The sequence below is a fragment of the Bufo bufo genome, chromosome 6 (genome assembly GCF_905171765.1).
Source record: "Bufo bufo chromosome 6, aBufBuf1.1, whole genome shotgun sequence".
NCBI lineage: Eukaryota > Metazoa > Chordata > Amphibia > Anura > Bufonidae > Bufo > Bufo bufo.
Genome location: NC_053394.1, coordinates 76,755,253 through 76,771,366, shown reverse-complemented (window position 1 = coordinate 76,771,366; position 16,114 = coordinate 76,755,253). Strand labels below are relative to the sequence as shown.

The 16,114-nt window shown below is 42.5% G+C and overlaps 1 protein-coding gene across 12 annotated transcripts in view; it reads right to left on the bottom strand.

Moving 5' to 3' along the window:
• PLCE1 (phospholipase C epsilon 1) overlaps positions 1-16,114 on the bottom strand; it is a 323,845-nt gene that overhangs the window by 100,447 nt on the left and 207,284 nt on the right. For all 12 annotated transcript variants that reach the window (XM_040434726.1, XM_040434732.1, XM_040434729.1 and 9 more), the window contains 3 exons: positions 8,928-9,073; positions 8,169-8,427; positions 4,800-5,008 (listed from right to left, as the gene is read on the bottom strand). In XM_040434726.1, coding sequence (XP_040290660.1) covers positions 4,800-5,008; positions 8,169-8,427; positions 8,928-9,073 — 614 coding nt within the window. The remainder of the gene's footprint in view (positions 1-4,799; positions 5,009-8,168; positions 8,428-8,927; positions 9,074-16,114) is intronic.

Sequence of the window (16,114 nt, the reverse complement as noted above, 5' to 3'; positions counted from 1 at the left end):
AATCTTTGAAAATAAATCTACATTTTCTCTACCTCCTGACCTGTAAAATGGTTCATTTTGAGAAATGCAATTGAACTGCCAAAGATGCAGATTTGGCTGGAATCAGAATTTTTGGAAAATTACAGACAAATTTGATTGGTTTTGAATCAATTCTCTCATCTCTAATCATTAGCCTTTACTCAAACTCACGGGGTAACATTCAACACCACTGGAATTAGAATAAAGATCCGATTCAGGTAACATAAAGGTAAAATGTATTGCATCTTTATGGTAAAGTACAATACTGTACAACAATCCTTCTTCAGCTAAAAATCTAGTGAAGTAACACAGTAGTAATTGCTTAGACATCAAAATACAAAAATGTTTGGACTTTGGCTAAGAGACACTGTCTGAATATTGGATATATGCACAAAAAATCCATACGGCCCACAGTACTGGCAGGAAAACAAAAGCCCACAGAAACACATGCGGAAAACATCAAAGTAATGCAAAATATGGGACCAGAAATCTGGCACCATTTCACAACACCTCATCCAGATGCTTTTAATGATATTAAGAAAATTATTCCCCAAAACAAATTATTCCACTAAAATGAGATTTACCACTGCAGGTAAATGAAATCAGCAGACTTGTACAGGAAACCACAGGATTAGTTCAGAAATGAAAATAAATGACTTCCCAATATTCTCAGTGACAAAGGTCTTTGGTTGTCCTTCAACATGTCATTATTCATCTGCATGAAATCTTAAAGGAATTGGTCAAAGCAAACGATTTTCTCCATACTGAGCAGGGATAGACGGTAATTCAGTAATTGCGCTCATTTTAGAAAACATTATTATCCAGCCTAACAGACATGAATTCTGCATATTTAAAAACAAAAACAAAAAACGGTGCTGGCTTCTGGTGAATTGTATGTATGACGTTCTCAGTATGCCTCCAGGTTTAGAAGAAATACTCCATTAAAGGGGGTTATCCCTTGAAAAGTATTAGTATGAAATGAATAGACATTTGAAAGTAAGTATTACTGAAATATACATTAAATAAAAATATTTTAATTTTTTTTTTTTTTTTATGTACATTACATTTTCCCTCTGCTACCAAAATTCTAGTCCACCTTCTCCTGCATTCCGTGGTGGACCCACAAGTGCAGTAGCTTCCCTGCTCCCTTCCTCCTCTCAGTGCAGATGTAGTGATCTTACAGTGAAGTGGTTCAAACCTCTTTCATTCATTCGTCCCTACTTCTAAATTTATAGTAATATGTAGCTATATTTTTCCCTAGACAGTGGAGAAGGAAATTGGTCATGGTAGTGCATACCGTAGTGCCATTTATTAGGGCACTCATTGGTGAGGGACTATTTTCTGTGCAGAGGAGGAAGACAGGACAAGAGAGCTTCAGCAACTGTGGGAGAGTTAGCGAGAGCTGACTGCAATGCACCGTTGGGAGATGCAGTTGACTGTCACATGGGACGAGCTGCAGCCTGCACCCAGAAAGTGAAGAGACCAGAGCTGCAGAGGGGGGTGAAAATTACATTGGAGGATATATTTTTTTTTCAATTCATGGGATAACCTCTTTAATGAAGGGGATTCTATGCATCTTTTTTAGAGAAAATTTATAAAATACGTTTAAAACGTCAAAATAGAAGAGGCTCCAAACTGTAGAAGAGGCTCCAAACTGAGCATCCCCCTCTATCATATAATGTATCCAAAAATCATGGACAGCCAATATTTTTTAAGGAGTGGTTGCCCTCATTTTTATATTATGCTCAATTATTTCATATTTTCAATTCTTTTAAAGCGCCAACTCTTCTGACATTATTACTAAAGAGGACTTGTCACCACAAAGTGCAGTGCAATTCATAGGCAGCATGTTATAGAGCAGGAGGAGCTGAGCAGATTGATACATATATCTAAAAGAGAGAAAAGCTGCGCCACTCACCAATCCTTAAAACCTGTCACTTTATAGCTTTTTCCAATACAAACAAGAACGGGTGACGGTGTAATAAAGCAATGTTTTTAACATATGGTGAGGACGTGAGGAGCGGCATATAAGTGCACCCTGAATATATAGCATGGAATGCATGGAAGCATGGATATAGTTGAATAGACTACATTGGCTGAGCACCATCTTGAATCACAAGTCCTGGCTACCACTCCAGAATAGATGAGACATTGTCCAAAGGCAGTCGCTAACTAATTCTCTTTAAAGGGGTTCTGCAGTTTGTTTAAACTGATGATCTATCCTCTGGATAGATCATCAGCATCTGATCGCGGGGGTCAGCCACGGCCTTCTCACTGTTTACCGCAGGCCCAGTGACGTCACGACTAGTATCCACTGGTCTGGGCGCGGCTAAGCTCTGTTCACTTGAATGGAGCTCAGCCGCGTCCAGGCCAGTTGATACAAGTCGCGACGTCACTGGGCCTGCGGTAAACAGTGAGAAGGCCACGGCACTCCTGGAGCGCCACTGCCTTCTCAAACAGCTGATCATCAGTTTAAAGAAACTACAGAACCCCTTTAATTATATGGTTTTGCTGAAAAAAATTCTGTAAAACCTGCAATTTATACATTTATATCTGAATTTCAGACCTTCCCATGTACAACTATCAGTGACAGTTTCTCTGTATACACACTTACACAGAGAATGCTATCAATCATTGATAACACCTCCCCTGTGTACAGCTATCAGTGACAGCTATCTCTGTATACACACTAAGGCCTCCTGCACACGACCGTATGGTTTTGCGGTCCGTTTTAAACGGATCGGTTTTTCCATTTCAGTAGTGTTTCTGTTCCGCTTCTGTTCCGTTTTGCCGTTCCATTTGGTTTCCATTTTTGATCCGTTTTTTGCGAAATGGAAACGGAAGCATACAATAATGTTTAAACAGTAAGTACATACAATTTTCAATAGATGGTTCCGCAAAAATGGAACGGATATGGAAGACATACGGATGCATTCCGTATGCATTCCGTTTTTTTTGCGGAACCATTGACTTGAATGGAACCACGGAACGTTATTTGTGGGCAATAACAGAACATGGTCTATCTTTGAACGGAACGGAAATACGGAAATGGAATGCATACGGAGTACCTTCCATTGTTTTTGCGGACCCAAAACATACGGACCGCAAACGGAACACAAAAAAACCGGAACGGAAACGGAAAAAAGAAACATTCGTGTGCAGGGGGCCTTACACAGAGAATGCTATCAATCACTGATAACTACTCCCCATGTACAATTATCAGTGACTGTCAGCTATCTCTGTATACACACTTACACAGGGAATGCTATCAATCACTGATAACACCTCCCCCGTGTACATCTATAAGTGACTGACAGCTATCTCTGTATACACACTTACACAGAGCATGCTATCAATCACTGATAACACCTCCCCATGTACAATTATCAGTGACAGCTATCTATGTATACACACTTACACAGATAATGCTATCAATCACTGATAACACCTCCCCATGTACAATTATCAGTGACAGCTATCTATGTATACACACTTACACAGATAATGCTATCAATCCCTGATAACGCTCTGTGTACAGCGACACAGTGACTGACAGATATATCTGCTCAGCTCCTCCTGCTCTATAAAATGCTGCCTATAGATTGCATTGTATTTCATGGTGACAAGTTTTCTTTAAATACTTTTGTTCCTCATAAAATAACAATATAGTGAATAAATCTTTGATTAAATTTAGAATCAGGAAATGATCACAGATTTTGTCAGTACATAGTCTGATACAGGGAGTCTATTGCCAACTGCCAATTTATTCACAGGATTCTAGGAAGAACAACAGAGGACCAGCACAACGCGTTGTTCTAATAAAAGATGTTCCAGCATTGCCATTCCATGGGGAATACAAGTATTTACTTCATAAAAACTGTCAGAAAAGCTGACATGTCCTCTTTATGAAAAACGTTCACCCAAACTATGAAACGCAAGAGTTGGTCTGGCAGCAGCATGTCTTACTTTCCTGGGATTCACAATGCGAAGAAAAAGAAATAAAAAACTCCATTAGGTGTTTCATAGATAAAGGTCCCTTTACACAGGAAGAGATAGCAGGCGATTATCAGGAAGAAAGCGTTCCTTCCCGACAAGCGCCTGCTTGTCAGTGGAGGAGACTGCTGTATTTATATGCAGTGATCTCCTCCACAGTATGGTGAGGAGCAATCGCTAATGCCATCACCTGTCCCCATACTAACTCGTCGTTTTTCTTGTTCATCGGAGGCACTTTTACAGCGGCAGATAGTCGCTAACAAGCTTTCCAATGAACTCTCGTTAGCTTTTATCTGCCAGATTCTCGGTCCATGTAAAGGGTCCTTAAAGGGGTTACCCATAATTTCACCCAGGCAGCCCCCCCTTGCCCTGCGCTGGATAGTGCTCTTTTTTTTTACAATAACACACTGCCAGGCCGAGGCTTTCGCCCATCAGTGTGTTCGGTGACGTCACCGGCTCTGGTGGGCCGGCTTTAGCGCTGCCCTAGCCGTTTTACAGGCTAGGGCAGCGCTAAAGCCTGCCCATCAGTGCCGGTGATGTCACCCCTCCGCCTGGCAGCCCTAACTCCAGAAAATGCCGCGCAGGGCAAAGGAAAGCATTGGAGCATGAACTGCGCCGATGCTCAAGTCAGGGGGACTGCCTGGGTGAAAACGGGGATATGTCCGGGTTCAGCTCTGAACCCGGACAACCCCTTTAAGGTTCATGTGCATTGTATTAACTCAACAATACTCAACAATACATGTATGATTCCAAAACACAACAAATAAAAAGAAAGGTACTTGACTCACTGAAATCGGCTTCTGTCCATGATAGAGTTTTTTCTCAGGGTGCCGTTTTCGCTACCATTGTCTTCACCTTCTTCAGATTCCAGGCTGCGGTTGCAGCTACGAATGGTCTGCATGATATTATTGACGGTAGATTCTTTCTCGGTACTGTTTAAGCCATCTTTTCCTACTCGCTGAATAAAGTTGTCTTGCCCATTGTAGTCAGACACAAACTGCAAAATATACCAACGATTTCATGTTACCTTTTCATGGTTCTGGCTCAGTGTGGGTCAAAGATAGATTTTATGTGCATAGACACTGCGTGCAAGTGGAGTTTATATGTTCTCAGAGTGTCTGCGTGGGTTTCCTCTGGGTCCTCCGGTTTCTTCCCACACTCCAAAGACTTACCGATAGGGATCTTAGATTGTGAGCCCCATTGGGGACAGTGTGATGCTAATGTCTGTAAAGCGCTGCGGAATATGTTAGCGCTATATAAGTGGGGATAATAAATAAATAAATCTCTGGAAGCACCCACTATATCCAGAATACCACACAGTAAGACAACTACCTGTACAGGGATACCCCAGCTGATTGCACGGTGACCCATTCAGCTGGCTGCAGTGGGACTTGCAATCTGAGGTGGGCCAATTCACATCAAGCAACTCCTTTAAAGATTATCTATGTGCCATACCATAGTACATCTGATGTACTGAAATCATTCAATGTCTATTAAATATCTAATAAAACATCAAGTTTTTTTTTATGTGGCATTATATCCCAGGTCTCCACTTCAACAAAATAGCAAGATCGTATTTCTCTTAAAGGAGTCATCCTACGAAATGTTTTGCTACGCAATGAATAGGGCAGGCATGGCCGACCTGTGGCCCTCCAGCTGTTGCAAAACTACAACTCCCATCATGCCCGGACAGCCTACAGCAGGGCATGGTGGGAGTTGTAGTTTTACAACAGCTGGAGAGCCGCAGGTTGGCCATGCCTGGAATAGGGCATTGAAAATCAAGTATTATTGCAATATAAATATATAAGAAGAGAAAGGGAGCAGCAAAGCTACGGAGCTTGTTAGTCCACTACTGAACATTGGAGAAGGTGAACCAGAAGGATAAACCGCAGGGGTCGCTACCACTATTTTTATTTTATTTTTTTATTGTATTTTTATTTATTTTTTATTATTATTAAACAGTTTATAAATAGCTGTTTATATACATGACATTTTCTTCTCTGGTAGCTCCTCCTGCTGTTTATCCTTCTGGTCCAAAGGCTCAGTAGCTTTGCTGCTCTCTTTCTCTTCGCAGTGTCAGCACAGTGATATTATAGTTAAAAGGGGTTGTCTCACTTCAGCAAATGGCATTTATCATGTAGAAAAAGTTAATACAAGGCACTTACTAATGTACTGTGATTGTCCATATTGCCTCCTTTGCTGGCTGGATTCATCTTTCCATCACATTATACACTACTCGTTTCCATGGTATTACCACCATGCAATCCATCAGTGGTGGTCGTGCTTGCACACTGTAGGAAAATGTGCCGGCCTTTCTCGTGGCTTGGACCGTGGGAGGGCACATAGTCTGGTGCTTTTTCCTATAGTGTGCAAGCACGACCACCACTGCTGGATTGCAGGGTGGTCATAGTCATGGAAATTATCAGTGTATAATGTGATGGAAAAATGAATCCAACTGGCAAAGAAAGCAATATGGATAATAACAATACATTAGTAAGTGCCTTGTATTAACTTTTTTTACATAATAAATGCCATTTTCTGAAGTAAGACAACCCCTTTAAGCAAGTGAAGCTGCCCAGACATCCTTCATCTCTCGAGACAGTGGAGAAGGAAATTGTGGTGCATTACATACCATGTGTATCTCTAGGACTATAGTGAAGGACTATTTTCTATGCAAGGGAGAAAGAATTAAGAGCTGATTGCCATGAGAGATGCAGGTGCTTGGTTGTCACATGTGATGAGCTGCTGTTCACCCACAGAAAGGGAAGAAAGTCCTGTCCCACTGGATCTCTCTCTATTATTATTATGAGCGCTTCCTAGTCGCTGGCCTTAGCCTAGCTACGCATTACGTGGTTACCCATTCTCTTGAAGTTCTTTTTCTATGCAATCTCTAATATTGTATTTATTGTAATACCTTCTCTAATGTGGTGTATCTCAGGAGCTTACTATAATATATTTAGCTAAACTCATCAACTGCGGATCAAGTGACCACTAACCACTGCAGGGGTGCAGACCAATCTTTATGCCCACTCACTGATGGTATAATATTACATTTTGTACATATACAGAGACCGTATATTATTTCATTATCCAATGATCCCACTCCATGTCAGAACAACAAGCTGGATTCACAGAGAGCAGCATGGCGTTAGGGGTTGCAGCGGTCACAGTTGTGTCCAGGCCCCTAAGCCAAGAAGTCTCACAGGTCCCCCTCACCACACTAATGATGATCAAGCAGAGCCCTCCTGCATCACTCTGCCTGATCATAGAAGAAACTGTGCAGAAGTACAGTTACAGCTGGATGTCTCTCTCTCTGTTCCCTCCCTGCACTTTCCCCTCCTTGCACTGATGATAGAGGTAAGTCAATTATGGCCTGGGCCATGCTGGAGCCTAATGTAGGTGGAGGACTCAGTGCTGGGCCAAAGCTCTACATCTGATTTGCAACATCTCGGAGATGTTAAAAAAAATCATATCTGGAGCTTGAGTTCAGCACTCAATCCTCCACATACGTTCTTTCCTGCCCTACTACTGGTTGGCACCTGACCATTGAGGACCACAACCTTAGCAGTGGCAGCAACGAGCAGTCAATTGACTCCTACAGGCTATACGCTAGTGTTGTGTCTATCTGCACAACCATAGAAGATGAGCAATACTCTATCTAGCGAAGTCACAATTACTGTACTTTTTCAACCTATGAGCACCTTTCTCATGTCACCCCCATCAGTGCTGGATACTGGAGAAGTGAGTAACCACTGAACCCCACGTATGCAGTATTTACCCTTCCACTGCTTCCTACCCTTTACTGCCCTAGGCCACCAAGGTTTTCATATTAACCCTGTCACTGACCTAGAGCACCAGGTAAAAACCCATTCATAGTTCTAAACCACCAGGTATATTGGCATTAACCCCCTTACTACCCTAGACCACAGGTATACTGATATTAACCTGTCCATTGCCCTAGAGCACAAGGTAGACTGATAGGTATTAATCATCACTGCCTTTGACCACCATATATTGGTAGTGGTCCCAGGCTGAACTTTTGCGCCAGGACTCATGAGCCTTTAGCTATTCCCCCATTCACAGATATGTTTGCAAAAGACAGCACAGAAATTAAAAGTAAGTACACAGTTATCACAAGATGTAACTGCCAAGGTTACCTCCAGTGTTTCATTCTGAGAATTGTAGCGAGGACACAGTTTTATTAAACTTGAGGCTCCATCGAGAACTTCACACAGTTCTTTTAAAAAGACTCCACAGAAAGGAACAACCTTGCAACCTGGGATATTTAAGGCTCTGTTCACCACTTTTCTGTATTCTGAGGAAGATTCGTGGTGAGCCATGGCATCTTTCAAGCTTCTCATCGTTTCGATATCACTTTGATCCATAAACTGCCACATTTTCAACACTTTCCTTGACCTAAGGCAAAGCATAACAGCATTTACATTACATTAAAATTTGACATCAGCCAACAAGTGGTCCACCTCAGGACCTTACAAATCTCTTTTTACAGTAAGTTCTCTCATGCTGTCACACGACTGTGGAGAGCCATTTAGGCTGCAGATATCCAGACTTATCTTAACGCTTTGTAAAGTATATTTCATGCCAATTTATAAAGCTAAGAGAAATGATATGTCGTGCAGAAGAGCGCTGTTTAGACCTGCAAACTCTAAACGCCATCTTCAATGTTTTCCATTCTTTCAACTACTTCACTGGCATTAGAATTTACTTTAACTATACTTAATATTTTAACAGATTAAACATGACTGCTTTAAGCATGTAAACATTATGACCTCTTCAGGTTAGTTCCAAACAGTCCGCAAAAGTTTGTAATTGTAGCGCTATTTAAAACCAAATCTGACGTTGTGCCAATTGATGTTTATAACAGCGGCTTTCACCTCTTTTCAGTTAAGTAGTACCTGAGTCCTGCCAGAAACTCCATCACAGCGTTGTAATTGCCCATATTCCAACAACACTTTGCGATATGCACCAAATGGGAGAACACTTCCCGCTTCTCCTCCATGGACCCCGCAGCAAGGATCAGCCAGGTCACCCATGAGCTAACCTGAAAAAAAAAAAAAAATATATATATATAAAATAATTTGTATATTCATTTTTCAAAAGGTTAACAAAAGTATCAAAACATATAAAGATAAGTAAACACACGTAACACAAAGCATAATTCCAGTGGGTCTCTAGCATAGGAAAGAGGAATGCTGATGACAGACCTCCCAAGTGTCCCTTTTTTGGAGAGACAGGACCTATTTTTGAGCCAAGTCCCTCTGTGTCCCTCTTTTCTCCTTAACAGATTTTCAATTTTACAATTACAATACTGATCCAGAAAATGTTCATCTGGTTCCTCTCTGTATATTAGACCCAGTGTTGTATATTATTTTATTATTTGATGCAATTTGGATTTTAGAAATTTCAATGTTCAGATGATTTTGCTCTATTGTGCGCTAAGACAACAATTAGGCCTCTTTCCCAAGGGCATGTGCGCCCCATTTCCGTATTGCGGACCGCATTTGCGGAACGGAACCCTACAGAAGCACTACGGAGTGCTTCCGTGGGGTTTCGTCCCGTACCTCCGTTCCGCAAAAAGATAGAATATGTCCTATCTTTTTGCGGAACGGCCGGATCGCGGACCCATTCAAGTGAATGGGTCCGCGATCCACTGCGGCTGCCCCACGGACTGTGCTCGTGCAAAATGCAGGCCGCAGCATGACCACTGGGTGCACACGCCCGTGGGAAATAGGCCTTAAAGTGTATAAATATACAGGAAAATAGACTTCCATACAATGAACAATAAGTGTCCCTCTTTGACAGTGATGAGTTTAGAGGTGCATACAATCTTTTTCCATGATTTGATTCCATATTTTCTTGTAAAAAGCTTTTTAACCCCTTAAAAAATCTTACCTTTCAAAAGGTAAGTCCACATTATGTAAGTACAATTCCTTACAGACGATGTCGGGCGGGAACACACTGCATTATAAATCATTAAAATGCCGTAAGGTTCTGCCACAGGAGCAGAGTTCACGACAGGAAATAATGCTACCACACAGAGCGTGTTTCCCGGAGTGAACATGTACCCTTAAAACTAACTACAGTATAATGCAATTTTATATAATGTATTCCCTACGAGGGACTTATATACTGGACAGCTCTGGGAAGCTTTTTTTAACCCTCATGATGTCAATATACAACAGCGATCACAATTCTGGGGCTGGAGTTGATAAGTGGAAGATAATGCACCTGGGGCGTAAAAACCCAAGAGCAGAATATAAGATCAGTGATACAGTCCTAACCTCAGTATCTGAGGAGAGGGATTTAGGGGTCATTATTTCAGAAGACTTAAAGGTAGGCAGACCATGTCATAGAGCAGCAGGAAATGCTAGCAGAATGGGAGAGGAATTACCAGTAGAAAGAGGGAGGTGCTCATGCCGCTGTACAGAGCACTAGTGAGACCTCATTTGGAGTATTGTGCTCAGTACTGGAGACCATATCTCCAGAAGGATATTGATACTTTGGAGAGAGTTCAGAGGAGAGCTACTAAACTGGTACATGGATTGCAGGATAAAACTTACCCGGAAAGATTAAAGGACCTTAACATGTATAGCTTGGAAGAAAGATGAGACAGAGGGGATATGATAGAAACTTTTAAATACATAAAGGGAATCAACAAGGTAAAAGAGGAGAGAATATTTAAAAGAAGAAAAACTGCTACAAGAGGACATCGTTTTAAATTGGAGGGGCAAAGGTTTAAAAGTAATATCAGGAAGTATTACTTTACTGAGAGAGTAGTGGATGCATGGAATAGCCTTCCTGCAGAAGTGGTAGCTGCAGATACAGTGAAGGAGTTTAAGCATGCATGGGATAGGCATAAGGCCATCCTTCATATAAGATAGGGCCAGGGGCTATCCATAGTACTCAGTATATTGGGCAGACTAGATGGGCCAAATGGTTCTTATCTGCCGACACATTCTGTGTTTCTATGTTTCTATGAGTTGAGGTAACAAAAGGAACGCCTTCCTCCCTTTGTCATTACCGCAATCTGATTTGATTGACGAGCAAAAATGGTGAAACACCAGGATCAAAGCTTCCTCCTATTTTTGCTGGAGCACAGCTGTCACAGCTTCGGTGCAACATACCGTACATGTAAGTGATGATATAATGTGTAAGAAGGAGACTACTCAAAAACAGCCAGTAAGTCCTGCTTCCTCCAGAAACTACAGCTCACCCTACAGTATATACAAAATTTCAGGGAAAGCTGCCAATAACGTATGTGCAGTGGCAGCAATTTAAAAGTTATCTTTTTTCAAGATAACACATATAAACTATATATACTTGAGCGTAACATCTTTTCCTCTATCCTGTGCTGCACTCTGATACAGTAGCACCCATAGGAGACGTGACATATCTGCTTTAACAGCAATATATGCCTAACCACTTGTTCGCATATTACCATTGCACCGTGGGTACAGAGTACAGTACAGAATTCTCAAATTGCTTGGCACTAACTGATCATTACTTGAAAACAGCATGAGGAAATAATAAGAGCAATGTGTTTGCAGAACAAAGCAAGTATCATCGGGATAAATCGGAAACAAAAGAAAACCCCAATTCACAGGCACTAAACATGATTTGAATGCTTAGAATTATTTTTTCCAGAAAAACCATTTTATCCATTTAAGGAAAGCCAGTCTCTTCCTTCACTTTCAAAGGCAGCCGTAAAATAGCCGTCATGCCCTTTTTTATGATTTTGCAAACAAAGTAAAATACAAACATAATGATGTTCATCAGAAAACCCAAAGAGCGAACCAAAAGAATGCTTCCAGATCCCCTCTTTGTTCCCTTTCCAACTGTCATGTTCTAGGGTCACTAAAACTCCTGAGCATATCGCATACAGAAAACAAACAGACCTAGTGTAGGCCAAAAAGAAACGCTTTATTAAACAAGTGACCAGACCCAAATAATCCTGGACAACCAGGTAGGAAACAGTGGCAGATGTAGGACCACTGGGCCAAGTGACCAGTTTGACTTAGGGCCAAATCCTAAAGGCGTTATTCCACTGCTCCCCTTGTCTTCACCCTTTAATCCCTATACAGGGATCTGGTCATCACCACAGGGGATTGACTGGACCGCTACCTCCTGGGATGGTTCCAGTACACTCGGCAGAAACCTGCAAGGAAACAGACGCCAGTGTATACCGCCAGAGGTCCAAGCACAACATAAAACCAGGAACACAGGCAAACCAGCGGGAACCCAAACAAACAAGCAACATAGGACACTGTTCAGACACAGACCAAGTAACAGGTACACAGCCGGGCCACGTCGTCAAGAACCGATGTGGAACTGGATATAAGGAGTGTGGCACCCACTGACAGACAGGACAAACTCAGAGACATACAGACATATGTAGCCAGGACCCCATGCTGATATGGACACAGGGAGCATAGAAACATGAAGAGGTCAGAGAAACATGCCTGGACCCCATGTGGAACTAGGTGCATGGTGGTCACAGATGAACATACCAAACATGAAGACATAGTAACATGCCTGGACCCCATGTGGAACTAGGGGCATCGTGATCACAGACGAGACATGTTAACATGCCTGGACCCCATGCGGAACTGGGTGCATGGCAATCACAGACAGACATACAAAATTCTGAGACAAAGTAACATAGTAGAAACTTGCAGACAGACTAAGGCCTCATGCACACGACCGTTGTGTGTTTTGTGGTCAGCAAATTGCAGATCCGCAAAACACGGATGGCGTCCGCGTGCGTTCCGCATTTTGCAGAACGGCACAGACAGCCATTGATATAACTGCCTATTCTTGTCCGCAAAACGGACAAGAATAGGACAGGTTATACTTTTTTTACATCAGAAAACAGTGTCTGTATTGCAGATTCCAATAAACTTGGCCTAATCTGTGGTTTTCTGTTACCAATACTGTACTGCATCAGAAAACGGTGTCTGTATTGCAGATTCCAATGCTCTGGGCCTTATATAGTGTCTATAATCTGTGATGTTCTGTTTGCGGACCACGGAACGAAGCAACGGATGCGGACAGCACACAGAGTGCTGTCGGCATCTTTTGCGGCCCCATTAAAGTGAATGGGTCCACATCCAAGCTGCGGCTTGGATGAGGACCAAATCAATGGTCGTGTGCATGAGGCCTAAGACATGGAGACGTTAATGAAATATCAGGGTGACCACATAAGTCAGGGTAAGGCTAGGACTACACGGTGACATATGTCATGCGACTTCTTGTCACCGAAAAGTTGGCCAACATTTTTTAGAATCAAAGTCAATTGTGTCACAGTGTGACTTGCGACATGCTGCGACTGCGACACAACAGTTGCCAAAAAAATCCTTCCAAGTTGGACTTTTGTGCGACTGTCGCATTGCAGTCGTAGCATGTCACAGTGCAACACAATTGACTATCATTCTTAAAAATGTTGTTGCCCAACACATGTCGCCGTGTAGTCCTAGCCTAAGATCACAAACACACTGGTCAGTAGAATGCACACACCATTCCTGGAGAAAGACTGATCTCCAGGTATGCAGCACACAGGTCAATTAAGGCCCCTGATCACCTGATAATCAGATGCAAACACATTGAAACATTAACCCTACTTAGACACAGGGAACACACACTTCACAGGGTACAGTTCACATTGTAGAAGAGCGCAGCCAGCACGCACCACACAAGTAACCAGCATACATGGAAATGAGAACCGCAGTCTGTACGCATGTGCACAGGCAGCCAGCCTTCGCGGCAGCACAGTGTCACAATAACTGCACTGTGAAACATACAAGACAGAGGGAGTACACAAATCCACAGGTCACACGCTAGAAAGCCGCAGCCAGCACGCAGCACCCAAGCAACCAGCACAGTACACAAGAGCGTATGCAGCCAGCCTGCATGGTAACAATGCAGACACTGCTTATATTACACGTCTGCATCCTTAGGCTTCATGCACACGACCGTTGTTCTGGTTCGCATCCAAGCCGCAGTTTTTGCAGCTCGGGTGCGGACCTATTAACTTCAATGGGGCAGCAAAAGATGCAGACAGCACTCCGTGTGCTGTCCGCGTCTGTTGCTCCCTTCCGTGGCCCAGCAAAAAAAATAAAACATGTCCTATTCTTGTCCGTTTTGCGGACAAGAATAGGCATTTCTACAATGGGCCGCCTGTTCCGTTCTGCAAATTGCGGAAGGCACACGGGCGGCTTCCGTGTTTTTGAGGCCTTAAAAAGATGAATTATTTGCCGTGAATTTTTGCACTGTGCTTCAACATAGTACATTTTAGTTTACCACAGGCAAATTAAAAAATAAAAACCATATGTCATCCACCACACCCTCAGGCCATCAAATAGGGGAGAAAAAAAATCATAGAAAAAACTAAGATAAAAACATCCTGCAGGGTATGATATACAAATCTGCGGATGTCACTGGCCATATTATTGAAGAAAATCACAGAAATAAGATAATACTGCACTTAGTAAAGTAGATGCAAGCATTATATATGGACAAAGTCCTCACTCTGATATGATAATATCTGAGACACTTAGCCAATATATTTTGATCAAAACACATCTGAGCCCGCCTACCAAGCGCCCTTCCTATCCAATAGAGCGCCTTGATTAGGTGGTACATATGGATGTGTTGCTCCTCCTCCCCCCATTGTTTGCTTGATGCACATGGAGGTGACTAGGAGCAGCACACCATATGTGTGGCGTCTGCGCTCCTGAACATAGAAGCCCAATGGCTTAGGTAGGTTTAGCGTAGGACCCGCCTGACCTGAGACCACCTTGGCGCTTGGTAGGCGGGCTCAGATGTGTTTTGATCAAAATATATTGGCTAAGTGTCTCAGATATTATCATATCAGAGTGAGGACTTTGTCCATATATAATGCTTGCATCTACTTTACTAAGTGCATTATTATCTTATTTCTGTGATTTTCATCAAATAGGGGAGAACTTACTCCCAAAGGGAATCTTTCAGTAGATTCATGTTCCCTAAGTACTGGCAGTGACGGCCTATCCTCAAATAGCCCATCAATAACTGATGGCCAGTTCACTGACATCCCGCACCCTCACTTATCAGCCGTTTCAGAGGAGATTTTCGGAGCTGGAACTACACAGCCCTGTCCACTACATTGTGGATGAAGTTCTGTAGTTTTGTCAGACCCCGCCAATCAGACATTGATGGCCTACCCTGAGGATAGACCTTCAATTGTAAAATCCTGGACAACCCATTACGTTTAGAATTAAGTTTAGAATTACTACTACCGAGGGACTAATGGGAACATGATTACTAGTATGGACACAATGGGGCCATTATTACTATTGGGGACACTGTTAACACAATGCACTCTAACAGATAACTATTACTATTGGTGGGGAGCATTATTACTGTGGGGGGCACCCAGGCATCAGCTTAGCACAATTATTTTTGGGGGACATTATGTTTACACTATTATTGTCAGGGCAACAGTTATTCTTTTGGGAACTGTATGCCAATAATTTTTGAAGAGGGCACTATCTTGTAGATTGTAAGCCCTCATGGGCAGGGCCTTCTCTCCTTCCGTACCAGTTTGTAACTAGTCTTGTTCATGCTTAGAGCAATTGTCTGTATTATGTATGTATACACCTTTTGATATGTACAGCGCTATGGAATGAATGGCGCTTTAATAATAAATAAGAATAATAATTATCTGTGTGGTGCTAGTATTTTCAGGGGGGACTGTTTCTGAATGGAGAAGATGAGGAAAGAAAATGTCTACATCAGAGGAGACGTCACTAGATGTAAGAGGTATGTGGCATTGTATTACCCTGTATGTTTGTATCACTGTATGTAATGTTTCCCAAGTAGGGCTGAAGGGAAGGGGTTAGGTTGAGAATTTGACATGGGGCGTGCCATTTAAATTTTTCCTCAGGCAGCAGAAAGGCTAGGTGGACCTCTGCCCTTTGCCACAAAGCATTGAGGGAAGGGGGGCCCAAACTCAACTCTTGCACCAGGGCCCATGAGCCTTTAGCTATGCCCCTGACCCAGGAGACAAGTGCCCCGGGGAGATTTATCAAAAGTGGCATTGCTACGG